This window comes from Balaenoptera ricei, chromosome 6 (assembly GCF_028023285.1).
Source record: "Balaenoptera ricei isolate mBalRic1 chromosome 6, mBalRic1.hap2, whole genome shotgun sequence".
In the NCBI taxonomy this organism is placed as follows: Eukaryota; Metazoa; Chordata; class Mammalia; order Artiodactyla; family Balaenopteridae; genus Balaenoptera; species Balaenoptera ricei.
Window position 1 is genome coordinate 14,534,957 of NC_082644.1, and position 27,441 is coordinate 14,562,397.

General features: G+C 36.6%; 1 protein-coding gene across 1 annotated transcript in view; it reads right to left on the reverse strand.

The window, feature by feature from the left end:
• The window catches only part of ADAM28 (ADAM metallopeptidase domain 28), a 359,288-nt gene that overhangs the window by 15,326 nt on the left and 316,521 nt on the right, over positions 1-27,441 (reverse strand). Inside the window, exons 6-15 of the mRNA XM_059926284.1 lie at positions 27,188-27,264; positions 25,372-25,564; positions 23,549-23,620; positions 22,577-22,648; positions 17,754-17,923; positions 15,089-15,173; positions 8,600-8,730; positions 5,827-6,004; positions 4,450-4,539; positions 1,449-1,644 (exon numbers count right to left, since the gene is read on the reverse strand). Coding sequence (XP_059782267.1) covers positions 1,449-1,644; positions 4,450-4,539; positions 5,827-6,004; positions 8,600-8,730; positions 15,089-15,173; positions 17,754-17,923; positions 22,577-22,648; positions 23,549-23,620; positions 25,372-25,564; positions 27,188-27,264 — 1,264 coding nt within the window. The remainder of the gene's footprint in view (positions 1-1,448; positions 1,645-4,449; positions 4,540-5,826; positions 6,005-8,599; positions 8,731-15,088; positions 15,174-17,753; positions 17,924-22,576; positions 22,649-23,548; positions 23,621-25,371; positions 25,565-27,187; positions 27,265-27,441) is intronic.

Here is a 27,441-nt window from a genome sequence, read left to right on the forward strand (position 1 = left end):
TCTCTCTTCCAATATCGGATAAATATATTCAACATTAATTCAATAGATCACTTGGAACATTTACTAAAGTCAGGCCCTGTGCTAGGATACACTGGGAATAACAACTATGAACAAAACAGTGTCTAGGTACTAGAAAAGTTACAGATTTGTAAGGGAGGCGATATTGAAGGGTCAGGCAAAAAGAAGAAAAGTAATAGTTTTTATCACAGTGATTTATAGCCAAGTAACAAAGGAGATGTTCAGAGCTTCATCTCTGTGCTGAAGATTCCCTTTCCCCAGGTTTCTGCCATGTACTGAAGTTAGCCAAGGACGTACAAGTTCTTTAACCAGCAAAGCCATCTTTGCTTGCACCTGTAACTTAGCACGTCCATCTGCATTACCTATAAACTGGAGGAGAGCCAGAACCGAATTCCAGACCATCAGAGCACTTCCTGATGCACCAATGGTATCAAGCTTTCTCCTCAAATTGTGTCTCAGCTCACCCTAGTCTGATACAGAGGCTTTCATTCAGGGGTTTTTCTAGGTTCCTGTTCATTTATTTCCCAGGTTTCTTTTTTTCTGGGTGTATTGTCAATCAGTGATTTTTGTTGCTTTCTTTCATCTTGTCTTATGTATATTTTCAGGAATTATGGAAAGTTTCCAGCATATGATAACCTTCTTCAGATATTTTTAGGAATATGTATTTTCCCTATTAAAAATAGTCCTTCAGCCATTTAAGTAGGAATCTGGAAATGTAGCAGAAAATGGTATGAAAATTAAATATATGTACACAATATACATCATATCCAGGAAGTCCAAAGAATTGATATTTTAAAAATTGCTCTTCTAATCAAGTTATTTAGCATAATTTAAATTTGGGTTTAAAGTTTTTGAAGATTCTTAAGTTATGCTTTTACTTTTAATTTCTTTTTTATGGTGTAATCAGAGAATATGACCTCTAAAATTCTGGTATTATGGACAAAATAAACATTTTAAGAACTTTCAGTTTTCCTCACTGCTCCTTTGCATTCCACCCCTATACACACACACACACACACACACACACACACACAATTCCAAGGGTCTGCTTAACTGGGAAGGATTTTGGTTAGAGGTGCCAGATAAAGTACAGGACATCCTGTTAAATTTAAATTCCAGATAAAAACAAAGACTTTTTTTCAGCATAAGTCTAACTCAAATATTGCATGAGACATACTGATACTTAAAAAAAAAAAATTGTTAATCTGAAATTCAAATTTAACTGGACTGTCCTTATTTTTATTTGCTAAATCTAGCAGCACCAAAATTCTCCACTTATCCAGGATTTTGAGCAGTGGCACAGTTTCTAAGATGGAAGAAAGGGACAGAATGCTACTTTGGCCATGATTAAACACTGTCACTTGGAGTGATACGATTTTCCTTTGTATGTACAAAGGCAGTGCCAGCATCACTGGGGTTTGTCCTCCTACCTGGTCCCCATAGCTCGGTGCACTGCTCCTCCAGGGTGGGGCACATCCCCATCAAGCAGTAGCCCTTCCCATTTTGGCAAGGGAAGCCATTGACTTGGAATCGATCATCGGGGCAAAGACCGGATTTGCCATCACACATTTCGAGCAGGTCACACTCATCTTTTGCTGGTCTGCACACCTCACCAGCCTTTTTAAACTGTAGGGAAATAAAATTGGAGAGAAGGCTTTTTTTCCACCTGACTTAACCCTAATGTCTCAAATTGATTCAAATAATATTTTCCCTGTGGCCTTTTATTGGCAACGTAGTTAGAGGCATCGTTCTATTTTAGTTCACGTTTTCATTGTATAAGCTAAAGCCATCTCCTATAATGTCACTTCTGTTGACTTTGGCCAAGCCCTGAGTCTTTAAGCAATCAATAATTCTGAATTTGTAGAGCAAACGTTATAGAAATAACAATGAAAAAATACAGAAGAAAACTGAGCAATATCTTAGATGGAAAGAAGGAAGTTATTTCTCCCTTTGCTGAATGCATCTTTGACAAGCTTTTCAAGGAGATTTAAATCTGCAGCTTCAGAGTTATTGGTGAAGTAAATCTTCCATAGTAAGGAAGATAAGTTTACAAGCCCAGATCAGCATGCTCTGAGACCTTCCCAGGCATAGAGTTTCCTAATCCTTAATTCCTTTTATTGTATGGTCAGATATTTCTTTTCAACTCACGTCTTTCTATGGAATGATTTATCAGAAGGAGGAAACAACCAAATATTCATTTCATGTGTTAATTAATTCCATTGCAATCTATTATTGCGAGTCTTGCTCTTATGAGCTCAGAGAAACCTTAGGAAAAGAAATTCTGCCATTCGTACAAATCTGAAGAGGCCTGTGTGGATATTGGAAGCATACCCTTCTCTAGTTGAAGTGAGAAGGCATGCTCTCATATCATCAAAAGGCTTTCCATATCTTTACGCTGGTGAAAGAATGTGCCAAAACTAAGATCCGGCACAGCCAAATAAATAAATAAATAAATATTTTTTAAAAAATCCAAATTTTCATCAGAACATATGAGACCCTCCAAATTCAAGCCCCCCCTACTCCAGTCAGACTAGCTTTCTTACCAGATGTCACACAAACCATGCTTATATCTTCTTTTCTTTCTTCTTTCTCCTTGCCTGCTCACTTGGAATTTTTTCTTTCTATTTATCTAAAATCTACTCACTACTTTCCAGACTAATTGAAAGCCTCATTTTCCATGAAGTCTCCTCTGACCTCTTCAATGCAAATCACTGTTCATCTTTTCTACATGTGGTAGGAAAAGAGCCCTGGATTTGGATTTGAAAGATACAGGTTTGAATCTTGGCTCTGCCAGTGGCTAGATGTGTACCCTTAGCAAATGGATTTAATCTCTCTGAAAATCCATTTCCCGATCCAATACTAACTTTATAAGGTCATTATGAACATTAAGTGAAAATATATGTGGAAACTATTACCCATATAATGGCCATCTGTCATTATAAAATCTACCTGAGCATTTAATCACGTATTATATTTTCGTCTGTTTTAGTTATGTATATCATCACCCTAAAGAAATAGCAAGTTTTTTGAAGTCAAATACTAGTTTTCTTTATCACCCATAATCTCTAACAAACAAGACTTAATAAACACTTGTTGAATACTGCTTAAGTTCTCAAATTTTCTTCATTTTGGCCTCCTTTATTTCTTTCCTCTCCCTCCAACATTAAAAAAAGAAAAAAGAAAAAAGAAACAAACAAAAAAAACCCTATCTCAAACACTGCCTATAACCTGGCATGCCATCTGCACATTCCTTTTACAGATGGTCATTGGGCTTTCAAAATGAACGCAATTCTGTGTTAGGTGAGCATGAATCAGACTCCAGACATTAAGAATCAGTCTAACTAAGATGACACATAAACAAATAATCATAACAGAGAATTCTCTGCAACAGTAGAATGTAACATGCTGAACTCTAGCTGGAAGAGAAAGTCAAAAAAGCCCCCCAGAGAAAATGACACGGCATCCTCATCTTATGTCTTTTTTCTAAGAATTTCACCCGGAAGTGACTTCAAAGGTTGAAGACAGAGGAACCCCTATATTATTAAAATTAAAAGCTTTTCCACTACACCATATTAAAGTGTGAAATAAAATTCATATTTTATGGCAAGACACGGAAAATTTAAACATAAGAAATTGTCTCTGCCCTCTGGCCTCCTCTCTCCCCACACCGTGCACTGCGTATCTGCATTAGGCATTGACCAGACCTCCCCATCAGCAGAAATACCTGCTCAACCATAAAGACCAACATACTCCCAGCACCAACAAGATAACTCCTTAAAAGATAACATTCCTTCTTGATCTTGTAAGGGACCATGGTGACGCTTAGATATTGATTGTGTAAATTATCAATCATATGCCATTTAACGTACAGCCCTCTGTCTCAAAAAACTTACACAACTGTGCTTTGACTTCTAACTGGCTCAACAGTTTTTGGAGCTTTCTGAGGTGCTCTTCCCCGGTTATAATCCTCAATTTGGCTAGAATAAAATTTTCCATTTCTTTCTTAGATCGACTGATTAATTTTTTGCCGACAAAAGGGATATGCAAGCAATTACTGGATTTGGTCCAAGAGGGTCACACAGCATCAGAAGAAATAGCAGGTGGGAGTAACAAAGCATTGGCTTTGGAACTGATCATACTTGGCTTTTGCCATTTAGTGGCTGTATTATTTTGTACATTATCTGTTCTGAGACTCTGTCCCCTCTAAAACAAAATTAAATTATAATATACACTTCAAAAGGCTGTTGGAAGATTAAAGAGCCCATCTTCGCAAAGTACTCAGTGAGGACTTGATAGATGGTAGGTAACATTATTTTATAGACAGAAAAATATTACTTTGCCTATTTCATTTAACATAATCCCTAAGATTTTAATACAGAAAAAACAAAGAGTAATCATAATTATTAAGATAGAATAAAATAATAATCTTACCCGGCATTTTTCACAGCATTTCCCTACTGCACATTGAAAATTTGCTTTGATTTTACATGTTTTTGCATCACAGCAAACGTTGGTACATTCCTAAGAAATACCAGAAACAAATGCAAATGCAAGATTACCTTTTGGTCTCATTTCGGCACAGTTCATAATACAATTTATTCATCACACAGACCTTTCTTTGATGCAGTCTGAAATGATTTGGGGGGAAATTAAAAAAAAAAAGAACAAAGTTTAACATTAGAAATACTGAGTTTGGGGGCTTCCCTGGTGGCGCAGTGGTTGAGAATCTGCCTGCCAATGCAGGGGACACGGGTTCGAGCCCTGGTCTGGGAAGATCCCACATGCCGCGGAGCAATTACGCCCATGAGCCACAACTACTGAGCCTGCGCGTCTGGAGCCTGTGCTCCGCAACAAGAGAGGCCACGATAGTGAGAGGCCCGCGCACCGCGATGAAGAGTGGCCCCCGCTTGCCGCAACTAGAGAAAGCCCTCGCACAGAAACGAAGACCCAACACAGCCATAAATAAATTAATAAATTAATTAATTAAAAAAAAAAAAATACTGAGTTTATCTGAATTCTACTTATATCATTTTTTTATTTGAATATCTTTTCTAGTTCCCCCAGTCTCCCATAGTAATACTGAACATGGTTTATTTTTGGTGAAATATGAGAGAAAACAAAAGTAAGGGACAGTTTTTGAAAATCAAATTCCTCTGGATAGTTACAGAACATAATTAGTTCAGCTCATCAATTTTGTATCTATGCAGCAGTAAACTTAATCTCTAGAGCATGTACTGAAAATCTAAAAATATAGTTCTTTATTCAAGTTTGACATTTAATTCAGCTCTCTGTAAAGCAGTATACTTTGTCTTGTTCTCCCCACCTTGCTTCTGAGAAATCAGGCATCTGCACAGGTCTTTGGAGAAACTCCTACTTTGGGAACCTCAGAGTGAGGTATTTTCAGTTACCAATTTTTAGGGTTAAAACTCTTGCCCTTATTCAAACAAACATCATCTGGGAAAGATTCCTTTTTCTCACAGAAGGGATAAATGTGTAATCCTATTTTGAAGTTACTGAAAAGCTGACCCCCTGAGAGCTTGGCCTGGTACTCGCATTAGGTGTTAATAAGATGGGGGCAAAGGTCCCATTCAGAATCCTGGCTGCCCTGTCAAGAGGATGGGACCAAGCCAGGCACTTCGAATGGTAACAAGTCCTGAGTCCCAAAGTTGGCCTGACAAATGTCTACAAACAAACATTTACAAAATTACAAGAAGTGTGATTTTTTTAGTGAACTGCACATTCTTTGATAGTTTATCTCTCAGCAATTGAAAAACAAAGTAGATCATTTTAGAAAGAACTTGGTGGTACCTCGGGGGTCCCACAGTCACAGTCTTCTCCCATTTCTATCAACTGGTTCCCACAGATCGGGGTGGATACGATATCTGTAGGCAGCGGAACGTTAAAGAGGCAATTGGATAATTTATCTTCCAAGAATTTTTCGTAGCTGACACGGCTGCAGGAACTGAAGTCCGTAGGTATGTAGAAGCTGTAAAGGTAAGGAAAAAGAAAATGGAATACAGTCACGCTGAGCAGATAGGGAGAAATATCAGACACTGGGTGTGATACGCTCAAAACGTGACCCAAAAGATCAAAGGGAATACACTCACCAACTGCTAAATCATGAGCTCTTATTTTTGCGCCTGAATTAGCCCACCGGGCAGGTATAAACACCTCCGGCTTAATGAGCAAGGCAAGCATGGTCACATCTCAAAATAGAGCATCCAGGCTGCTGTTTAATAAACTAAAAACCCTTCTAATTTATCCAGATAATCTCATTCAGCCTTCGGTCATTTTGGTTTTGAAGTCCTAAAGGCACTAAAATTATATTTATTTACATGTTTAAGAATTCATTTTCCTTCAGAGGGATTTCTGTTGACAGCCTCTCTTCATTCCACAAATAACAATGAGGTTAAAAAAGCAGTAGCCAAGGGGAGTAGGGGGGAGGGAAGGAATGGGAGTTTGGGATTAGCAGAGGCAAACTATTATACATAGGATGGATAAACAGCAAGGTCATACTGTATAGCACAGGGAACTATATTCAATATCCTGTGATAAACCATAATGGAAAAGAATATGAAAAAAATATATATGTCTATCTATCTGAGTCACTTTGCTGTACAGAAGAAATTAACACAACATTGTAAATCAACTATACTTAAATAAAATTTTTTAAAAATTTTTAAAATGCAGTAATATCTGTGAGAGATAGCATAAGATATGTAACTGGCATGCAGCCGTATGCTATTTTGTGGAAGGGCATGGGAGACTAACCCTAGCTTGAATGAGCTGGAAGAGGAAATGAACACATAAAAGGGATTGTGGGGTTCTTAAAAATAAAATTCCAGGGCAGTTTTGCCTAAGGTGTGGCAGGAATGTGTAATCTCTTTTCAAAGACTCTCATCATCTTCCTGTGAGAACATTCTTCTTTTTTTAAAAAAATTTTTATTAGAGTATAGTTGCTTTACAATGTTGTGTTAGTTTCGCGTATACAGCAAAGTGAATCAGTTATACATATACATAAATCCACTCTTTTTAGATTATTTTCCCAAATAGGCCATTACAGAGTATTTAATAGAGTTCCTTGCATGATACAGTAGGTCCTTATTAGTTATCTATTTTATATCTAGTAGTGTGTATATGTCAATCCCAGTCTCCCAATTTATCTGCCCTCCCTTTACACCCTGGTAACCATTAGTTTGTTTTCTACATCTGTAACTCTATTTCTGTTTTGTAGCTAAGTTCATTTGTACCCTTTTTTTAGATTCCACATATAAGTGGTATCATATATTTATCTTTCTCTGTCTGACTTAGGTCACTCTGTATGACAATCTCTAGGTCCATCCATGTTGCTGCAAATGGCATTATTTCATTCTTTCTTATGGCTGAGTAATATTCCTTTGTATATATGTACCACATCTTCTTTATCCATTCCTCTGTTGATGGACATTTAGGTTGCTTCCATGTCCTGGCTATCGTAAATAATGCTGCAATAAACATTGTGGTGCATGTATCTTTTTGAATTATGGTTTTCTCTGGATATATGCCCAGGAGTGGGATTATATGGTAACTCTATTTTTAGTGTTTTAAGGAACCTCCATACTGTTCTCCATAGTGGCTGTACCAATTTATATTCCCACCAACAGTGTAGGCGGGTTCCCTGTTCTCCACACCCTCTCCAGCATTTATTGTTTGTAGATTTTGTGATGATGGCCATTCTGACCCATGTGAGTTGATACCTCATTGTAGTTTTGATTTGCATTTCTCTAATAATTAATGATGTTTAGCATCTTTTCATGTGCTTTTTAGTCATCTGTATGTCTTCTTTGGAAAAATGTCTAATTAGATCTTCTCATTTTTTGATTGGTTTGTTTGTTTTTTTGATATTGAGCTGCATGAGCTGTTTGTATATTTTTGGAGATTAATCCCTTGTCAGTTGCTTCATTTGCAAATATATTCTCCCATTCTGAGGGTTGTATTTTTGTTTTGTTTATGGTTTCCTTTGCTGTGCAAAACCTTTTAAGTTTAATTAGGTCCCATTTGTTTATTTTTGTTTTTATTTTCATTACTCTAGGAGATGGATTGAAAAAGATCTTGCTGTGGTTTATGTCAAAGAGTGTTCTGCCTATGTTTTCCTCTAAGAGTTTTATAGTATCCAGCCTTACCTTTAGGTCTTTAATCCATTTTGAGTTTACTTTTTTGTATGGTGTTAGGAAGTGTTCTAATCATTCTTCTTTAATTACATTTTTCTTCTAAAACTTCTCCATTACCACCACCCAATCTGAATTCACTGAAAATGTGATAAATGCTAATGATTTTCTGAACCCAGATCTTGTGTAGCTAAGATGAGGATAAAGTGACACATCACCCCAACAGCAAAGAGACAGTATGTTTAAACAATGTCTCAGTTAATGAAAAACATTACACATAGATGAGGTACAAGGTAGTTTGGTATAGATACACCTCCATGATTTTGTCCTGATACTGCTATTTAATAATTTGAAAGTTTGAACATGTCACTGAAGATGACAGCCCAGAGTGAACCCAAAACATGGATAAATAGCATCTTCCCAGAAAGGCTCACCTTAGTGCTCTGTCCATCACACATACTGTAGAAGGGCACTTGCAAGCATAGGTGTCATGAAACATTCCAAAGTTATGGCCCATTTCATGGGCCATGGTCCCTGCAACGCTAAGCATGTTGTGACTGTGGTCCTGAGGATAAGAATAGGGAGACAGATCCTCTGGTTTGCAAATTGACTTATCACTCAGGACATAGTAAGTATTTTCACTGTAGTCAAGTGGAGTAGAGAGTCTGATTTTAGCTTCAGTCTCCTCACCTTACCCATCTCTTCCCCTCTCTCCTTCTCTTCCCTTCTCTCCTGCCTCTCACCCTGACTTTCTCTGCCCTTTTGTCTCTCTGTCTCTGTATCTCTTGCTGTCTCTCCCCCCCCCACACACACACACCCCTTTGGTACTGAATCCCCATCTCAAGGCATACAGCCTACTCTCTGTTCTTGTCAATGGGTCCCTATAATGAAAATTTTTGTTATTTCCTGCCATGATGGATAATGACAACTTTTTTTCAACAATAATAAGAAGTTAGAATTTTTTAAAACTGATATACCTCCCCCCTCACATTCGGATTGTTTTTCAAATTCTTTCCAATTTATCAATAATTGGAGGTCTTTAATGTATTTAGTTCATAGGGATCTAGAAGTGCCCATGAACCTAGAACTTTAGAACCACTGGTATCTTTTTCAAATCTACTACTGCCAAGACTAGACATCAGTCAACTCCAGACTTGCCTTATTGCATGAAGTTCAGCTAGTAGCCAACTTCATTACCAGATAGTTTCTGATTAAAGGTGTTGGACCAGGGCCTCCAAGTTATCCAGAAGCAATAAAACAACACTAAAGAATCATTGCTGGTTGTAATTTCCCAGTAGGGATACAGGAATCTGCCAATAAAACCTACCCACAGAAAACTGATTCCCTTATGTACTTCATTTCAAAGAACAAAATAGAGAAGTCCATCAGGCACAGTACAAGGCTGGCAAACAAGGAACACTTATGTGAGACAGGAAGTTAATACCTACCACTCACAATATTGTTTCATCCTGTTGAGATGAACCTGGTAACCTTACTATCTATTAAAATGGAGTGTCTTCAGTGGGGACAAAAACAAACCAACCAATTTAAGAAAAAAAGAAATGTGTTTAAATAGACACTTTCCAGATTGCCTTATTTGAGGTTCCTTCAAATTTAGGGTACCTTCCTTTAAATAATTATTTTCAAAACTTAAATGGTTTTTTCTACTGGAATTACCTCCATCCTCTCTTCCCCTTAAATCCAATCCATGCTTTGAGGTTCATCTTAATGCAACTTTTCCTGACCACATTACTCTTCATCAACAATCCTCTCCTCTGGATTCCTACTGCAGTTTTAAGTCTATTGGTTTGGCCAAAAAGTTTGTTCAGGTTTTTTCCATAACATCTTATGGATGTTACTATCATATATTATTAACTATTGCTTTAAGTAGGCTAGTTTCTCTTCCAATTTTATGGTAGGCACTTCCAAGTTTTAAAATACATATTTTACTTCCTCTGTTTGTCATAGGAAGCCTATCATAAACCCAGACTCATAAGATATATTGGAGAGATATATACATATTCACTGACGGGAGAAGTAGCAACAACCTATAGCAGAACTGAAGACCTGTTACAGATAGGGCACGAGTTTAACACACACACACACACACACACACACACACACACACACACCCCACAAAACTACAAAAACCTCTGCTCCTAAGAGAGAGGGGCAGACAAAAATCCTGAGCCTAGGATCCTATATTGATATCAATTGAGGTTTTCTGCCATTGCAGGAGGGCCAGGAAACTCTTTTCCAGGAATGATCTGCAAAAGTCAGAAAGCAGAGTTTTGCTGCCATTGAAAGGATGCAGGATCACTGAGAAAGCCTAACTGCTGAGACCCAGGGCCTGCTGAAAACTGAAATTAGACAAAGTCAGATGAGAATTCCCTGACCCCTGTTTCCCATCACCAGATAATAGAAAGCTGGACAGAGCATCACACCCAAATTTATTGTAGTCAGATTCACAATTTTCTAGAACCACTCCTAGAGCTGAGGTCACAAGGCAACAAGGCTGAAATCTAAAGAAAGACAGGCTGGCACCTAGTGGGAGAGATGGACATGAACTTCTGTTTACCTGGGGCAGACACTACCAGATGCCAGTAATAACTCATACAAAACATTAAAAACTGATGCGAAGTGAGAGTAGCATTGACATATATACACTACCAAATGTAAAATTGTCACCTAGTGGGAAGCAGCAGCATAGCACAGGGAGATCAGCTCAGTGCTTTGCAATGACCTAGAGGGGTGGGATAGGGAGGGTGGGAGGGAGGCTCAAGAGGGAGGAGATATGGGGATGTATGTGTGCATGTGGCTGATTCACTTTGTTTTGTGACAGAGGCTAGTGCAATATTGTGAAGCAGTTATACTCCAATAAAGATCTATTAAAAAAAAAAAAAGTGTGGTGAAAATACCAAAAAAAACCCCAAAAAACTGATAAATGTTGATTGTGGAATAGCAAAAGAATATGCAAAATGTGAGGAATTCAGACATAAGAGGAATTCCCACCTATTCACAGATTTTTCTCAACATGACGTCACTAAGTGAGAGTTCTGGGAAATCCTCCATCATGGTATTGGCCTGGGGGAGCAGAACAGCAGTAGCAAAGTCATGAAACCCCTTCACGATCCTTCTCCCTTATCCCTGTAATGGAGCAAACATGACCAGCACCAGGGTGAGCTAAGTGCCTCACTTGGCTTACTCTAGTCCTAGCCCTAACTAAGGTCTTAAACTTCTGAGAGAAGGGCAACCAATCTTGTCACCCTCAAGGCACTGGTGAAGTCTCAATGCAACTGTGAAAAAGAAAAAGAAAGGGAAAAACCCCCCCCCAAAACCAAAAAACCTCTACCACTGGAGGGGAGGGGCAGAAGGGGCAGGAATGCCTGCTGGGTTTACATCACTAGACGTCTCTACCATCTGGCAGTGGGACAGGATCACTAGAAGGACCCACGCCAGAAACTAAGAGATGCAGGACTTGCCTAAGACTGAGCTTAATGAGAACAGAAGGGAATGCCCTCCTCCCACCAAAAGTCCAACAATCATCCAGTAACAAGTAACAACAACCTATTGATGGGAGATGGATAACAGCTTAAAGAGACTCCCTGTGAGGTGCAGTAAAGCCCTAAAGACGAGTGTGGAACACACAGTGAGAAAAACTCTGGCAAACCATCCTTCATTCTAAACACAAAGTAATGTGAAAGGAATGTAACATCTATGATGTACTGAGGATGGCCATACCAACCAAAAAATACCGAACCCAGCTCAACTCCTGCTAGATTGATTCAAATCCTCACACTGAAGTCTTAGAAGAAGGAAAGAAGTGATCATTTCCAGGCCAAAAAAAAAAAAAAAAAAAAAAAATTATTTACCTCAGACTATTGCCTTTCACGAGATGCCTAACTTTCAACAAAAAATAATAAGGCATCCAAAAAAAAAAAAACCAAGAAAAAACAATACCCTGCCAATCAACAGAACCAGACTCAGATTATTAGTGCTTTCGGAGAGGCACTTTAAAATAACTATGATTAATGTGTTAAAAGCTCCAGTGGAAAAGATGACTATCATATAAGACTGGATGGAAAATTTCAGCAGAGAGTTGGACACCATAAGAGAGAATCAAATGGAAACACTAGAATTGAAAAAGACAGTAACAGAGATGAATAATGCCTTCCATAGGCTTAACAGTAGATCCGGAATAACTGAGGAAGGAATCAGTGGATTTAATATTTCAACAGAAATTACCCAAATGGTAACACGAAGTGAAAAAAATGATACAAAGGAAAAACCAAACAAAATGAAACAAACAATGGAGATACAAGTTTTGTGGGGTAATATAGAATGATCGTACATATATGTTCAATTACTTATATGTAATTGAAATCCCAGAAAGTAAAAAGGATGAGAATGGAGTCGAAGAAATATTTGAAGACATAATAGCCTAAAATTTTCCAAAATTAATCACAAATACCAAGCCCCAGGACAAAGGAACACTAAGTAGGATAATTACCTCTCCCCACAAAAACCCCTTAGTTATAACATAATTATAATTATAATCAAATTGAAGAAATTAAGGACAAAGGAAAAATCTTAAAATCAGAAAAAAAAAAGAAACCCACACACATTAGAGAGGAACAAAGGTAAAGTTACAGCAGATTTCTCATTAGGAACTCCAGCAGACAGTGAAATCACTAAAAGTGCTGAAAGAAAAATGCTATCCACCCAGAATTGTAAACCCAGTGAAATATATATACAAAAAGGAAAGAGAGATAAGGTCATCTTCTTAAAAAAATGGAAAGAATTCATGGACAGGAGAGTAGTATTATAAGAAATATTTTTTTAAAAATTCTTATGGAAGAAGAAATATTATTATGCCAGATAGAAATTTTCTCTCTGCAAAGAAATGAAGAATGTTGGTAATGTAACCAAAATAAGCACCAGTAAAGATAAGATAAATGGAAAACTAATTTTTTCTCATTTCAAATTGCACGGCAAGATGACTTTTAAAGAAAAATTAGTAACAATGTATATTGTATTTATAGTACATGCGAAGTTAAACATTTGATAAAAATAGCACAAAGGATGGAAGGGAGTAATTAGAGGTGCTCCCTTGTAAAGTCCTTATACTATATGTGAACCAGTTAATACCATTTCAAGGTAAAACATACAAGCAGAGATGTATAATAAACCCCAGGGTAACCATTAAAAAGAAACAAATCAATAAAAAGCTAATAATGGAGATAAATGAAATTTTTTTTTATATACTCAATCCTAAAAAGGCAGAAAAAAATAGAAGAGATGGCATAGGAAACATCTAGCAAAATGAAAAATTTTAATCCAACAATATCAATAATGATATTACATATAAATTATTTAAACATACCAAATAAAAGACAGAGATTGTCAGATTAGATAAAAAATAAAATCCAAGTATATACTGTCTAGCAGAAACCTTCTTTAAATGTAAAGAAATACATATGCTAAAAATAAAAGTAAGGAAGAGGTTGTATCAAGTACACTATAGCCACAAAGTATTGGAGTGATTATACTGAATTTGAACAAAGTAGACTTCAGAATAGGAATATTTCAGGGAAATAGAGGGACATAATATGATAAATGGATCAGTTCTCCAACAAGACATGACAACTCTGTGTATTCACTTTACAATAGAGCTTCAAAATACATGAAGTGAAACTTATAGAATTGAAAGAAGAAACAGACACATCTACAGTTCTGCTTGGGTACTTAAACACTCCATAAACGATTCAAAAGAACTGAACAACACTATAAGTCAACTTGACATAATTGACAATTACAGAACACTCCAACAACAGCAGGACACATTCTTTTTGAAGTTCATATGGGGTAATGACCAAGAACAAACCTCAAAAAAATTTAAAATATCAAAATTCTACAAAGTATATTCCCAGACTCCTATGAACTAAATTGTGTCCTGCCCACTAATTCATATGTTGAAGCCCTAACTCCTAACTGCTGACTCCTAAATGATTATATGTGAAAAGAAGAAAACCCTCAAATTCACAATCTAAAATTCTTCCTTAAGTAACTAGAAAAAGAGTAACAAATTAAATGCAGAGAATGCAGAAAAAAATCAATAATCAAGAGAAGAGCGGAAATCAATGAAGTTGAAACTAGGAAAGCCTCAGTAAAGCAAAAACTGTTTCCTTGAGATCAATAAAATTGATATACCTTTGGCCAGACTGATCATGGGGAAAAAAACCCCCACAAATTACTAATATCATGAATGATAGAGGGAAAATCACTACAAATCCTACAGATATTAAAAGGATAGTAAAGGAATATCATCGACAAATATATGCCAACTTAAATGAAATGGACAACTTTCCTTGAAGACACAAACTACCAAGGCTCACTCAAGAAGAGATAAATAACCTGAGAAGTCCAATATCTATTGAAGAAATTGAAAATGTAGTTTAAAAATTTTCCACAAAGAAATGCCAGACCCATATGGTTTTACTGGTGAATTATACCGAACATTTCAGGAAGGAATAATACTAATTTTACTCAAATATTCCAGAAAATCGAAGAGTTGGGAGCACATCATTTTATGTGGCCAGCTTTACCCTGATATTTGCTCTAATAACAAAACCTGAAAAACACATTACAGGATAAGATAACTACAGACTAATATCCCTCATGAATATAGATGCAAAAATCCTCAACATATGTTATCATGTTGACTCCAGCATATATACAAATAATACATTATGACCATGTTGGGTTTATACTGGATATGCAAGATTGATTCAACATTTGAAATTCAGTCACTGTTTTTTACCATGCCAAAGGACCAAAGGAGAAAAACTACATGACCTTCTCAATAGATGGAGCAGAACAGCATTTGACAGGCTTGAGCTGTAGAACCAACAGTTTAAACAAACCTGAACAATGCCAACAGAATGATACGGAGAGCACATTGTAGACGTGAAAGCAAGGCCCACAGTTGTTCCAGAAAATTCACTTGCCCTGCGAAAAAGAGAGAAATTGATAAAGCTTATGACTCTAAGTATATTTTCTATAGACAATTCATCCAGAACCCTAACTAATTAACAGAGAAACTCACATCGCAAATCATCACTCAAATATTTCCTTCAGCGTTTGAGTTTGCAGAAGGCATTTTTTAAAATATGATGGTTTTCATACCACCTAAATGCAAGCATCTGGGAGTAATCACTTTAATATTTTATATCTCTTACTCATGATTCTTATATTTTTCATTGTGGAATTCATCTCTTGTCAGGAAATAAAGGGGGATTTTTTTTCTAACAAATGTTTTGCTTTATATGTACATATGTATGTATAAATCTATATAAATATATAAATTAAGATGAAACATGTCTCGCTTTAATTTATATTCTCCTCATGTATTTTTATATACGTTTACTCTTATTTTTGCACTGTTTTAGCTGTAGCTTGATTTAAGTTTGGGCTCATTCTATAAGTATTTGTGTTATTGAAGCATTTATGCATTTGCAATATTTGTCCTATTGGAGAGACATTTGAACCACTTGCATTTATTTACATAGATGATATATTTGGTCTTTAGTAATTTTAATTTCTATTTTGGTTTTGTTTCATTTTTTCTTTCAATTTTTAATAATTCCATGTGCTTTTTTGGTTATTATTATTCTGTTATTATTGTCTGTTAAGAATCTGACCCTGATTTGCATCTAGAAATTTGCAAGTATGCATCATTTTAAAAATTCCCTTATAGGTGCATTTACATAAAAAGTTGAACCTATATTTTCCCACTTATCAACATAAAGAATGGCAAGTACACATTTTGCCATGAAAAATGAGGAAATTAGAGAACTTCCTGCCACTTTCCATTCCCTATGGAGTTTTCAATATCTGTTATTCTGAAATGATATTTTGTATCATACATGATATTTTAAAGATTTATGGCATTTATATTCTCTTTTAAAATTATATTGTAAAATTATACTTAAGTCTACATTTTTGTGGATTTAATTCTTACTACTAGCTCATTTATAAAAAAATAAAATCTTCCTCTATTATGGGATTAACTATTTTGGTTTCTCTTTTCAGTAGATAGAGTATATTTGGACTCTAAGATTCATACCCGGTTATGCCCAGGTATGGGTATATTTTGTTAATTTGTCAGGTAAATGGTAAGGCTTTCAATTTACACATGAAAGGACAATTATTTCCTTCCATCCTTATCTTTTTAGTTCTTTTATCCTGTTTATTCTGGTCTATTCAGGAAATCTACTCTTGATACTGGATTACTATTTTTTATCTATACATCTGTCATCTTGTCTATAATTTATATTTCTCTACCCTATTACTTCACAATACTGGATTCAACTACAATTTTGGCTTTGTCCTGGGACCAGTCTGGTAAGAGTTGAATTCCCTTACTACTCACTACCTTCGAGACCCTGGAAAATCACCACACCGCTCCCCAAAATGAGCTATGTCTTGTGGTGGGCCCCTGAGTCTGGAACACATCTTTCCAAATTAAGGAACTGTGGCAGCTAGCCTTCAAAGATAACCCAATGAGCCAGCCTTGTGATATTCATATCCTGTGTAGCACCTTCCCTGAAACTGGATAGGTCTATGACTTGTTCTTGACCAACAGAATACACCAGAAGTGATGTGTGATTTCTAAGACTGAGTCATAACAAGCCTTGAAGTTTTCTCCTGGGCCTCTTAGAATGCTTCTTCTGGGGAAAGCTAGTCACCTTGTTAAGATTTCCAGAAACCTTAGACTGCCATATTGGAGGAAGTCCAAGTTAGCCACATGAAAAGCTGTATATGCAAAGAGATGACCAACCAGCACCCCACGCAAGTCACTAGACATATAAATGAAGAAGACTGAGTTTAAGTCTGGAAGTTGTGGGCTGCTGCATCATGCAGTCATAGAGAACCAGCACAGAATATCAATTAATTCTGACAGGACCTAGTCCACTTATTTCCCATGACACCCACTGTTTTCTTAGGTAGTGAAACTCAAGTAATTTTAAATCACTCTTTGTTGCAAACTGATTCCAGCTGCAAACCATCCAGCAGAACTGTCTTGAGGCATATGCTTAGCAGTCTTGTGTCATGTATAGCTGTTGGATTTATTTCCCCTATTTTTTAAATTAGTCACTAATTGGTCATTTTGGCAGGATGGTAGAAGTATGGGATTAGAATATCATGTTCAGTTTTCCTTCTGTCCTAGAAGTTTGTCCTGACTGGTGCATAAAGCTAATCCATTCTTTTAAAACATTGAATCTAAATCCCTCTTGCCATTATCTAAACCTGCCTTTCCTTTCTGTTCTACACAATCAAAACAAACAAGCTTGTTATGAATCATTGCTCACTTACTAGCCTCTCTCTTAAAAAAAAAGAAAAAAAGAAAAAGAAATAGTGGGAACAAAAGTAAGAGTACATGCAACATACGATCCAAATGAATACTTTTTAAACTTTAACGCTCTATGTGTAAACCTGTAACCTGAGATACCATTTGCTTTGCCAAGGCTTTGAAAAATGTCTATGGCAAATACCACAGAACATACAAAGGGGAAAATCTATACATACATGATTAACTGAGCAACATCATGACGCTTTCTTCTTAGGAGGACACCCCCCCTCCATTTAGCAAAATTTTCCAAGGTGAGGCTTGCATTGGGGGATATCTTTATCTTATCCTTGTCATTCCAGATTTCCATCCCAATTAAGGCAACATGAGTATTGAGCTTTTTATAAAGCTGTTGAAAGAGAATAAATGGCAAAGTAACAACGCATAATGGTGTTATTATCTTTTAATATTTTCAATGTACTTTAGATTTTGAAACTTATTTACAACAGCACTGTAAAAACCTTCTTTCCAAATGTACTTGTGAAATGGAGGTTACCATCTCTTTTGGCAGACACTAGCGTCCCCATTTGTAGGCAAGACAGACACCCTTAGATATTTCAGGTCTATAAGCTCCCTTTTTTGGGACAAAGGGTCTAAAACTTTTCCTGCTTGCAACCTCAAAAAATATTATAATTTCCTGCTAGTAGTTCATGACTATGACTTTACTATAAATATATTTCCTCAAATGTTATGTAACCTCCTCAGAGTCATAATTTTTCAGAATTAGCAGGCTTGACTCGGTGCTGATTTGGACATCAGAAAAGGAACAGGCTACATGAAAAAGTCTTGCAATGTGAGTTACAATAAAGTAAAGGACCTCTAATACTTGAAACTGGACTGAACCAAATAATCTACAATGCATATAGAATAACCTTTAGAAATAACTAGTTAAGCTTATGAGACAATACACTTACTCTAAAGATAAAAACTTAAATTACTACTATAGTTTATAAAACTGCACAGTGTTGGTCAAAGAGTACAAGCTGTCAGTTATAAGATGAACAAGTTCTGGGGATCTAATGTACAACATGGTGATTAAAGTTAATAATACTGTATTCTATGCTTCAAAATTGCTAAGAGAGTAGATCTTTAATGTTCTCATCACAAAAAGGAAATGGTGGCATCATGTGACGTGATGGAGGTATTAGCCAACCTATTAGGTGAGCGAACCTAATCATTTTGCAATATATAAGTATATCAGATCAACACAATGAACACCTTAAACTTGCCCAATGTAATATGCCAATTATATCTCAATAAAGCTGGGGAAAAAACTACAGTTACAGGCTTTCTCCTGGGACAACTTTCTGCTGAGAAACCTGAGGAGATATTTTTTCAAAAAAAACAAGAAAACAAGAAAAGTGTTGAGGAATGCAATTATCATCAAAAGTAAAGTAAAAATCTAATCAGATTAAAATCTTGCCTTTGATTTTTTTCCAACTTCCTTATTCCTCTCTTCTTTATTTTACTCACCTGACAAAACTCCAATCCCAGTTAAAACAAACTCTCCCTTCTGTCTCTCCTCCATCAAGCCCCGAACACAGACAGGGGAAAGCAAATGATGTTGGCTGCTTTCACTTAGAAGCCATGACCACTAACCTCAAGTGGTCTGAACCACCCTCCAGCAAACCTGCTGCATTTCCAAAACCCATTCACTCTCACAACCTTCTATACATTTTTTTCATGCTTGCTCTTCTTTCTCAAAAATTCTGGCACTTTCTTTTAAATCCTCACTTCGAGCAGATGTCCCTGCTGCCAAATTCATCGAAGAGCATAGATGCAACCAGAAGAGAATTTCCACAAGCTCCCACCCAGACCACCGACTGGTCTACACCTGTTCAAACAACCTGTGCTTCCCCTTCCTCACTATATGAATGAACTGTGAGCCCAAGGGCAACTTCTCCACGCATGCACTGGACCTGCCATCTCTCCCCAGGTCAAAGAGATTCCTCCAACAATTATTCCATCTTTTTTGCATTGTCAGTGTTTAGCCTTTCGTGCAATGGTTCTCCTCAGCATAAAAAGGATGCCTCATCATGGCGGGACCGGAATTTCTCCTTATGATTCTTCCTCCAATGACTTATGCCCCATTTCCCTGCTTCCATTTATAACCAAACTTCTGTATTTGCTGTCTCTAATTCCACTTCTCTCATTGTCTCCTGGACTCCCTGGAATCATGCTTTTACACCCACAGAAACTTGCTTCATCCAGGAGACCAATAACTTCTACTCTGTTAAATCCAGTGGCCAGTCCCTGGCCCTCAGAAGCATCTCACAGCATTGATCATGTCTTCCTTTGATAGATTTTTGTTTCAAGTAGCTTCCAGAATAACAACCTCTCCTGGATTTCCTCCTATCTCACTGTCTACTCCGTGGTCTCACCTCCACTCTCACCTCCTCCCCTCTTACTCCTCCTTAGAGCAGTACTTCGAGTATATATCTTTGTGTCCTTTTCCTACTTATCTACACCCATTCCCTTGGTGATTTTACAAACATTTTCTGCAAAGGTCCAGGTAGAAAATATTTAAGGCTTTGAGGCCATGTGGTCTTGGTTGCAATTACTCACCACCTTTGGTATTGTAGCAGGGACGCAACCATAAACAACGTAAACAAATGGGCATGACTGTGTTTGAATAAAATGGCAACAGGCCAGAGTTGGTCCACAGGCTACAGTTTGCTAACCTGTGTCTTATGCATCTATATGTGGTAAAGACATAGATTTATCTATGGACCTGGACCTGCCATCTCTTGCCCTGAACTTCAATCTTGTATCTCCAGCACTTCCACCTAAAAATTTTTATACAAAGAGATATCTCAAAGTTGATGTGTCCAAAATGGAAATCCTAATCTTTCCTCTGATAGATTTCCATTATCCCCCACCATTGTTCCCCATTCTTGAAGTTGCTTAGGTCAAAACCCTTGATGTCACCTGACTCCACTCTTTTTCTTATGCTTCTCATCTTCCACCCACCTCATAAACCCAGTTGACTCTATCCAGACATCAGATCTTCTCAATAGGTCCCCCATCACTGCCTTTTCTCAAGCCACCATCTTCTCTTGCCCTGAATTATGACACGATTCCCCTACCTGGTCTTGTTTCTGCCCTTGCTTTCCTTCAGTTTATTTTCAACAGAATGGCCAACGTAATCTTTTAAGAACACAGATCTGAACATGTCACACCTCAGCTCAGGCTTTCCAATGTCTTCCTCATTCATTAAGAATAACAAAGTGCTAAATACCATCTGATATCATTTATATGTGGAATCTAAAATATGACATAAATGAACCTATCCACGAAACAGAAACAGACTACACACATAGAGAACAGACTTGTGATTGCCAAGGGAGAGGGGGTGGGAGAGGGAAGGATTTGGAGTTTGAGATTAGCAGATGAAAACTATTACATATAGGATGGATAAACAACAAGGTCCTACTTATAGCACAGGGAACTATACCCAGTATCCTGTGATAAACCATAATGGAAAAGAATATGAAAAAGAATGTGTGTATATATATATATATATATGTGTGTGTGTGTGTGTGTGTGTGTGTGTATAACTGAATCACTTTGCTGTACAGCAGAAATTAACATAACATTGTAAATCAACTATACTTCAATAAAAAAAAAAAAGAATAACAAAGTCCTTATGCAGACCCACAGGGCCTTCAGGTTCTGGTCACTGCTACCTTTAGATGTCATCTCCCACCCTAGCCCTGGCTTATTACAACCAGCCACAATGGCCTTCCCCTTATTCCTCAAACAAGGCAATCTAGGTTCTGCCCTCAGGTCCTTTGCTCTGCCTAGGCTCAGACTTCTCTCCCTTCCTTCAAGTCTCTACTCAAATGTTACCCTACTAGAAATGACTTCCCTGTCTACCACAGCACCCAAGATATCTCAATCTTTCTCCTCTCTCTCTCTCTCTCCCCCTTTCTCTCTCTCTTTTTAAAAACTCTGCTTTATTTTTCTTTATAGCACTTATCACCATCTTACGTACTCTTTATTTGACTTGTTTGTTTGCCTCCTTGAACAAGGATGCTAACTTCCTGAAGGGAAGGATAACTCCTTGAAAAAAGGGATATTTGTCAGTTTTGTCCCCCATTTTATTTCCATAATCTAGAAAAGTACCTGACACAAAGTAGGTGCTCAATAAATATGGTCAGTTCTTCGGGCTCCTTAAGAAGAGTCAGCATACTCTTTGTGGTGAGAAGATGAGATATGACCTTGGTCATTGTATCCACCTTCGTTTTATTTCTATCCTCAGAGGATTTGCAGGACCACAAGTGACTCAGCCATTTCAACTAAGTAGGTAACCATATGTTCAACTAATAGGAAACTAACAAGATTTAAATAGAAGGGATATAAAAATCATTTTTTAAAAGTTTTTAGAAATTAGATAATAAAATCATGTTTAAAGAACTGAATCAACAGTTGTACAATGGAAATAGGGTTGGAAATCCAACCAATCTAAGTTCAAATCTTCTCTCTACCATTTCCTCACTTTGTGATTTTAGGCAAGTTATTTTGCATCTTAGAAACTAATTTCTTAGCTATAAATTACATTTAATAATATGTTAGTGTTGTTCAAGGATTAAATGAGATTAGGTATTGAAAGCTGCTACTGTACCAGAGCTTGGCTTATTTTGTTTTTTGGTTGGTTGGTTGGTTGGTTTTCCGTTTTCTTCCTTAGATTGGTTTTCTTTTGGGATTTGTATGTCAGCATTTTCTTACTGGGTTTTAGAAAAACAAAAACCATGAAACAAAACCACCTCCTATACCTTCATGGACCTGAGAATAGTGTGGTGAGTACGTGAGCTACTTCTCTATCATGTAATATTAATATTCAATTAAGTTGCCAAAGTTGTGGTCACCCTTCAAAAGCCAGTAAGCAATATTAGTCTTAGGACTATTGGCTTTTCTTCCCTGCTTCATGAGCATTCAGAGAAACACCCAATGACACCACGTAGCAAATTGTTAAAATTACACTTAATAAAATATATCATACCATGTTGATGTAATTGACCATCTCAAACACCCTCTTTCTTATTTCCTCTTGATCTTGATTGTACTTTTTAAACTACAGACAAAATATAGACATTGATAGAAATGAATATAATTGGAAGGTAAAAAAAAGCAATTTCACTTTATTTTACTTATTATAATTAATGATCAGTTATAAAAGTTAACATTTAAACATTAAAAACAAAGCACTTCCTTATTTCTCTACCTAATTTAAAGCAGTTTGGGAGAAGAGATGATGTTTTGTCCCCTGAAGTACTAGCTCAGTGTAAAGCTCTAAGGAGCTATTGCAGACATATTTTCAGTTAAATGCCATGATTTCCTAAGCTGTGGGGCACTAGTGCAAGGAATAGTCTACTTATTTCAAAAAATATGAGCAGTAAGTGAATTTAGTATAATAAGAGAGGTCAAAATTTTAGGGTCTGAACTAACTTACTCATATTATCATAACACAAAATTTTTCCTTTTGAGAGCACACATGTGGACTTCAGGTTTAGAATAATCAATATATAAAATGCATTCTTATAAAAGAAGATTAACAATGAATATTACCAAAAAATCATCTTTTTCAGAAAATTCTATCCATTAGTTTTTTTTTTTTTATTTACCACTCCCTGATGAGCATAAACTTTAATTTACCAATGATTTAACTACTTAACAGAAGACAAAGTGACAAAGGAATTTAATTGGAAAATAAGTTTGGAGCTCTTAAGACAATGAGAAAGGAGCATTACAGTGCAAAAAAATCAGTCTATGCATATCATATTAGGTGTACATTCCTTAAAAGGTAAGATCATATCAGTCTAATTATATGTCATATTTCCTAGGTTCAAAACAATTTGTAAAAAAGAATAGCTCATACTCATTATTTTTAAAAGCTTATCCATTATTTAATATCTTGCATAATAAATTTATGTAGTATAGCATTTTAAAAGACACATTTATCTGATATAATTACCTCACCATTATCCAGGACCAAAAAATATTCTATGTATTTATTTTGTTCCCAAGGCTTCTGGTCTTTGGACTTCTATAATAAACATAAAAAAGAAGATTACTAAGACAACATCTTTCTCTGCAAGAGTCATTCTTAAATTTTAAATGTGTAATTTTGTAAGAGTTGGTTGGTCTGGGAATGAAGGAAGACAATATTACCATTTTGACTCTAGCTAACCATCCAGAATCATCTATAGACAAGGCTCAGAATGTCAGAGGTAGAAGAGACATTGGTGATATTCTAGTCTAGCCCCTTCATTTTTACCAAAGAGTGTAAAGGATTACACAACTGAGTGCTAAAGCTAAAACCAAAGTCTTCATATTTTTTGAACGGTGGACTTTCTCTACTAGCCTGCTGTGAAATAGAGGCACGTTAACTTCAGCATCCTCCTGGGTTTTGTTTTGTTTTGGTTGCCTTTTATTCCTATCCCAGTGAATACACCCTCCTTTACCAATGGTGCAAAGCCCAGAGACACCACGGCACCCAGCCTGTCCTTTCATCTCAGATAGTTCTTGATCTCCTTCCCACATTCCAAGCCTCCCTATTTTCAGTTTCTTCCTCTCCACAAAACGAAACAAAAACAAAAACCATGTTTCACAGTAGATTTTTTACTGACCTGGGTTCTTGAACTCTTTAATCAATACAAATTGATAAGAGGCCAGATGAGAGATTCAGACAAGGGTTAGAAGCATGAAGTAGGTAGCTACTTGTAACAGTCTGGCCTCTAAAGGCAAAGGCTGGAGATATACATTTGATGGTAATTAGCGCAGAGTTCCTATTTAAATAAGACATAGCACTGGATGAGATTACCTAGGAGGAATGTGTAGATAAAGTAAAAAATGGGACCCAGTATTGAGTTACATGAGGCCTCTAATATTTAGTGGTCCATCAGAGGCGGGATAACAGTGAGAGGAACTGAGAAGGAGTAGCAAAGCCAAACAATAAGATGTCATGAGAGCGAGGTTATTTGCACACAGTTACCAAGGAATTGAGACAGAAAGACTAGAGGCCTGTACCAAGCTAAACCAGGAGATCAACATTCATAGGAACATATAGCTCAGAGTGATTTTCCTGGACCCTTAGATATCATACCGCTGGTAGAATTTAAACCCATAGCAAATTGAACCCAACAGAGATTCTATTTTATTCAAACCTATTCTGTCCAGTGCTTATGCATTCTGAGAACATGTATCAGTAGAAGAGTTGATTGGATGTGAAGTGTATCCTAAAGAAAATTAAGGTAATAATGACAAAGTTTTTGTGTATATATTTTATAGTTTCAAACACAAGCAATATTCATTTTCCTTCTGTGACCAGAAGCTGAATTCCAGGTATGAAAGAATATTCTAAGTTCCTGTGGGAAGATCTGATATTTATTTTGCTCACTGCTATATCCCCAGCACCTATGGCAGTACTTTAAGAAAGATTTATTGAATAAATTCATTCATGGAGACAGCAGGGTATTTTATCTCAAAGCAGTAATAATACTTTACACCTTTGTTGTATGTTGTAGCATCGTGAAAGTTGTCTGCTTCTAGGAGGCCAGCATTATATCTATGCATCTTTTTAACCCTTGCACACAACATGTTGTTAATAATAGTTGATTCTTACACACTCATTAAATAAATCATCAATGCACAGTAAGGTTTTAATGTCTCTGTAACCTACTAGTTTCAACAATGACTGTAAAGTTTCAGTCAGTTGGAGCTACTAAGCCTGGAGCCCTGAGCAGCCAGGATGAGATACATGAGAGCACTGCAAATAAAAAATAAAAGTAGGCATACCACAAGACTGGTGGCCGATGGGACTGCATTCTGATGAATTTCAGGTACCCATAACATGTCATCCATCCCACAGTTGCTGTTAGTCTTCTGTTCATCAGGATCGTGCTTGAAGAGTGCATGTTCCTGTTCATCCTGATTTGTGGGGCTTAAAGGTTCAATGAAGTACTTTTGATCTCCCTGACTGAAGTAACCCCTGAAAAACACAAGAATCTAAGCTTCCTAAAAATATTCCAGTTCTGAGCACTAACGACTTGTCGACTTCAAAAAATGACCAATGCCAAAGCATTCTAAGCTCATGGCAGTAAAATATAGTATAACATTATAGCTGAAGAGACCCTTAGAGATTACCTAAACTTATTTTCTCTATGAGGAAATTGGACTAGTTGGGGAGAAGTAACTACTGCAGTCATATAGCTAACCTGTGTCAGAACTGGTGCTAGAATGGAAAATTCCTGACTCTCAGTCAAGTGTCCTTCCGATTCTCATGCCTGGTCTGCTCTAAAGATACACCGACAATAAAAGAGACTTTGAAGTCTTATAGATAGGGGTAAACTTCTGGGTCTGTCACTTATTATCCATGATACCATGGGAAAATGACTTAAACTCACATAGCCTCAGTTCTCCACCTCTAAAATGGGAATAATAATACCTACCTAATAGGATAGTTGTAAAGATTGAAGGAGATGATACGTAAGGCACATAATCAATGAATATTATCAATTTCTTCTCGATTCTCTCTGCTGAAGCCCTGAGCTAAGAGTGATTTAACCATGAATTAGGGAGCACCATTATTCATTAGACTTTGGAGCAAGGGCAGAAGGTAAAAGGAAAAGAGTCGTGGTCTCTCATCTCATGGAGCTTATATTCAAATAAGGAAGATGGATGTGGATCGAATAATCACATTTGATCCACAAATATATACAATTATATGATGTATACGTAATACATGCAATTATGGCAGATAATTACTAGGAAGAAAAAGTCTGAGAATATATAGAAGGGGGACTGGACTAAGCATACATGGAAGTAGAAGAGTGGATTGGGGAAATAAGTTAGGTGATTTATTGCAATAGTTTGCCTAAATGATCATGGCAGTTTGGACTAGGATGTGGCCGTAGAGAGAGAATGTAGTGAATAATCTCAGGGAATATTTAGAACACATAATCAGTAGGGCTTGTTAAATGGATTGAAAATGCATATTTGAAAGGCAAGAAGTCATCAAGGAACCTAGGTTTCTGCATTAGATGGTTGGTTGACTATATCTTTTATTGAGTTAAGAAACACTGGAAAAACACCACATTAGGGAGAATATCATTAGTTTGATTTGGAGTATATTAAGATTGAGATTTCCTTAAGATATCCAGATATGGAGAGATATGGAGATATGGAAGAGGAAGTGAGATAATGAAGTCTGGACATCAGAAGAGATATCTTACTGTAGACAAATACATGACAAGTCATTAACATCCCGAAAGAAATGGATGTCATAGGCATGGATTGGACACACTAGAGAGAGTTTAGAGTGAAGAGAGGTGCTCCCATTCCCTAAAGATTCTGACTCTAAAACTGGGACTCGAAAAACTATATTTTGAAAACAAGCAAACAAACAAAAACAACTCTGCAAGCAATTCAGAGGGGTAACTTACAAACTACTACCAAGAAAAGCCATGTTTCCTTCAAATTTCAAAATTTTTGAGCCCTTAGAATTCATACTCAACTATAGTATAATTTATTATATTTGAGATTCTTTAGGTAATTATACACACACATACACACCCATCATCACAGGTACATACAAACCATTATGAAGCCTTACCTTAGACCCCTACATGTGCTGATACTAGCATCAGAAAGTTTTTCATTAATGATGTGTCCTTGGTAGTAACAGTCATCCTAGAGAAAAGGGAAAAGGGGTTTGACAAAGGAAGAGTGTGCATGTATTTTAGACCCGCTACTAAATTTGAATTTGAAATCTTGAAACAAGATCTATAATGTTTTCAAATCATTTTATGCTGAACAACAGTCAATTAGAGATGTAAAAGAAAATTTTTTTAAATTTATTTTCTTTCT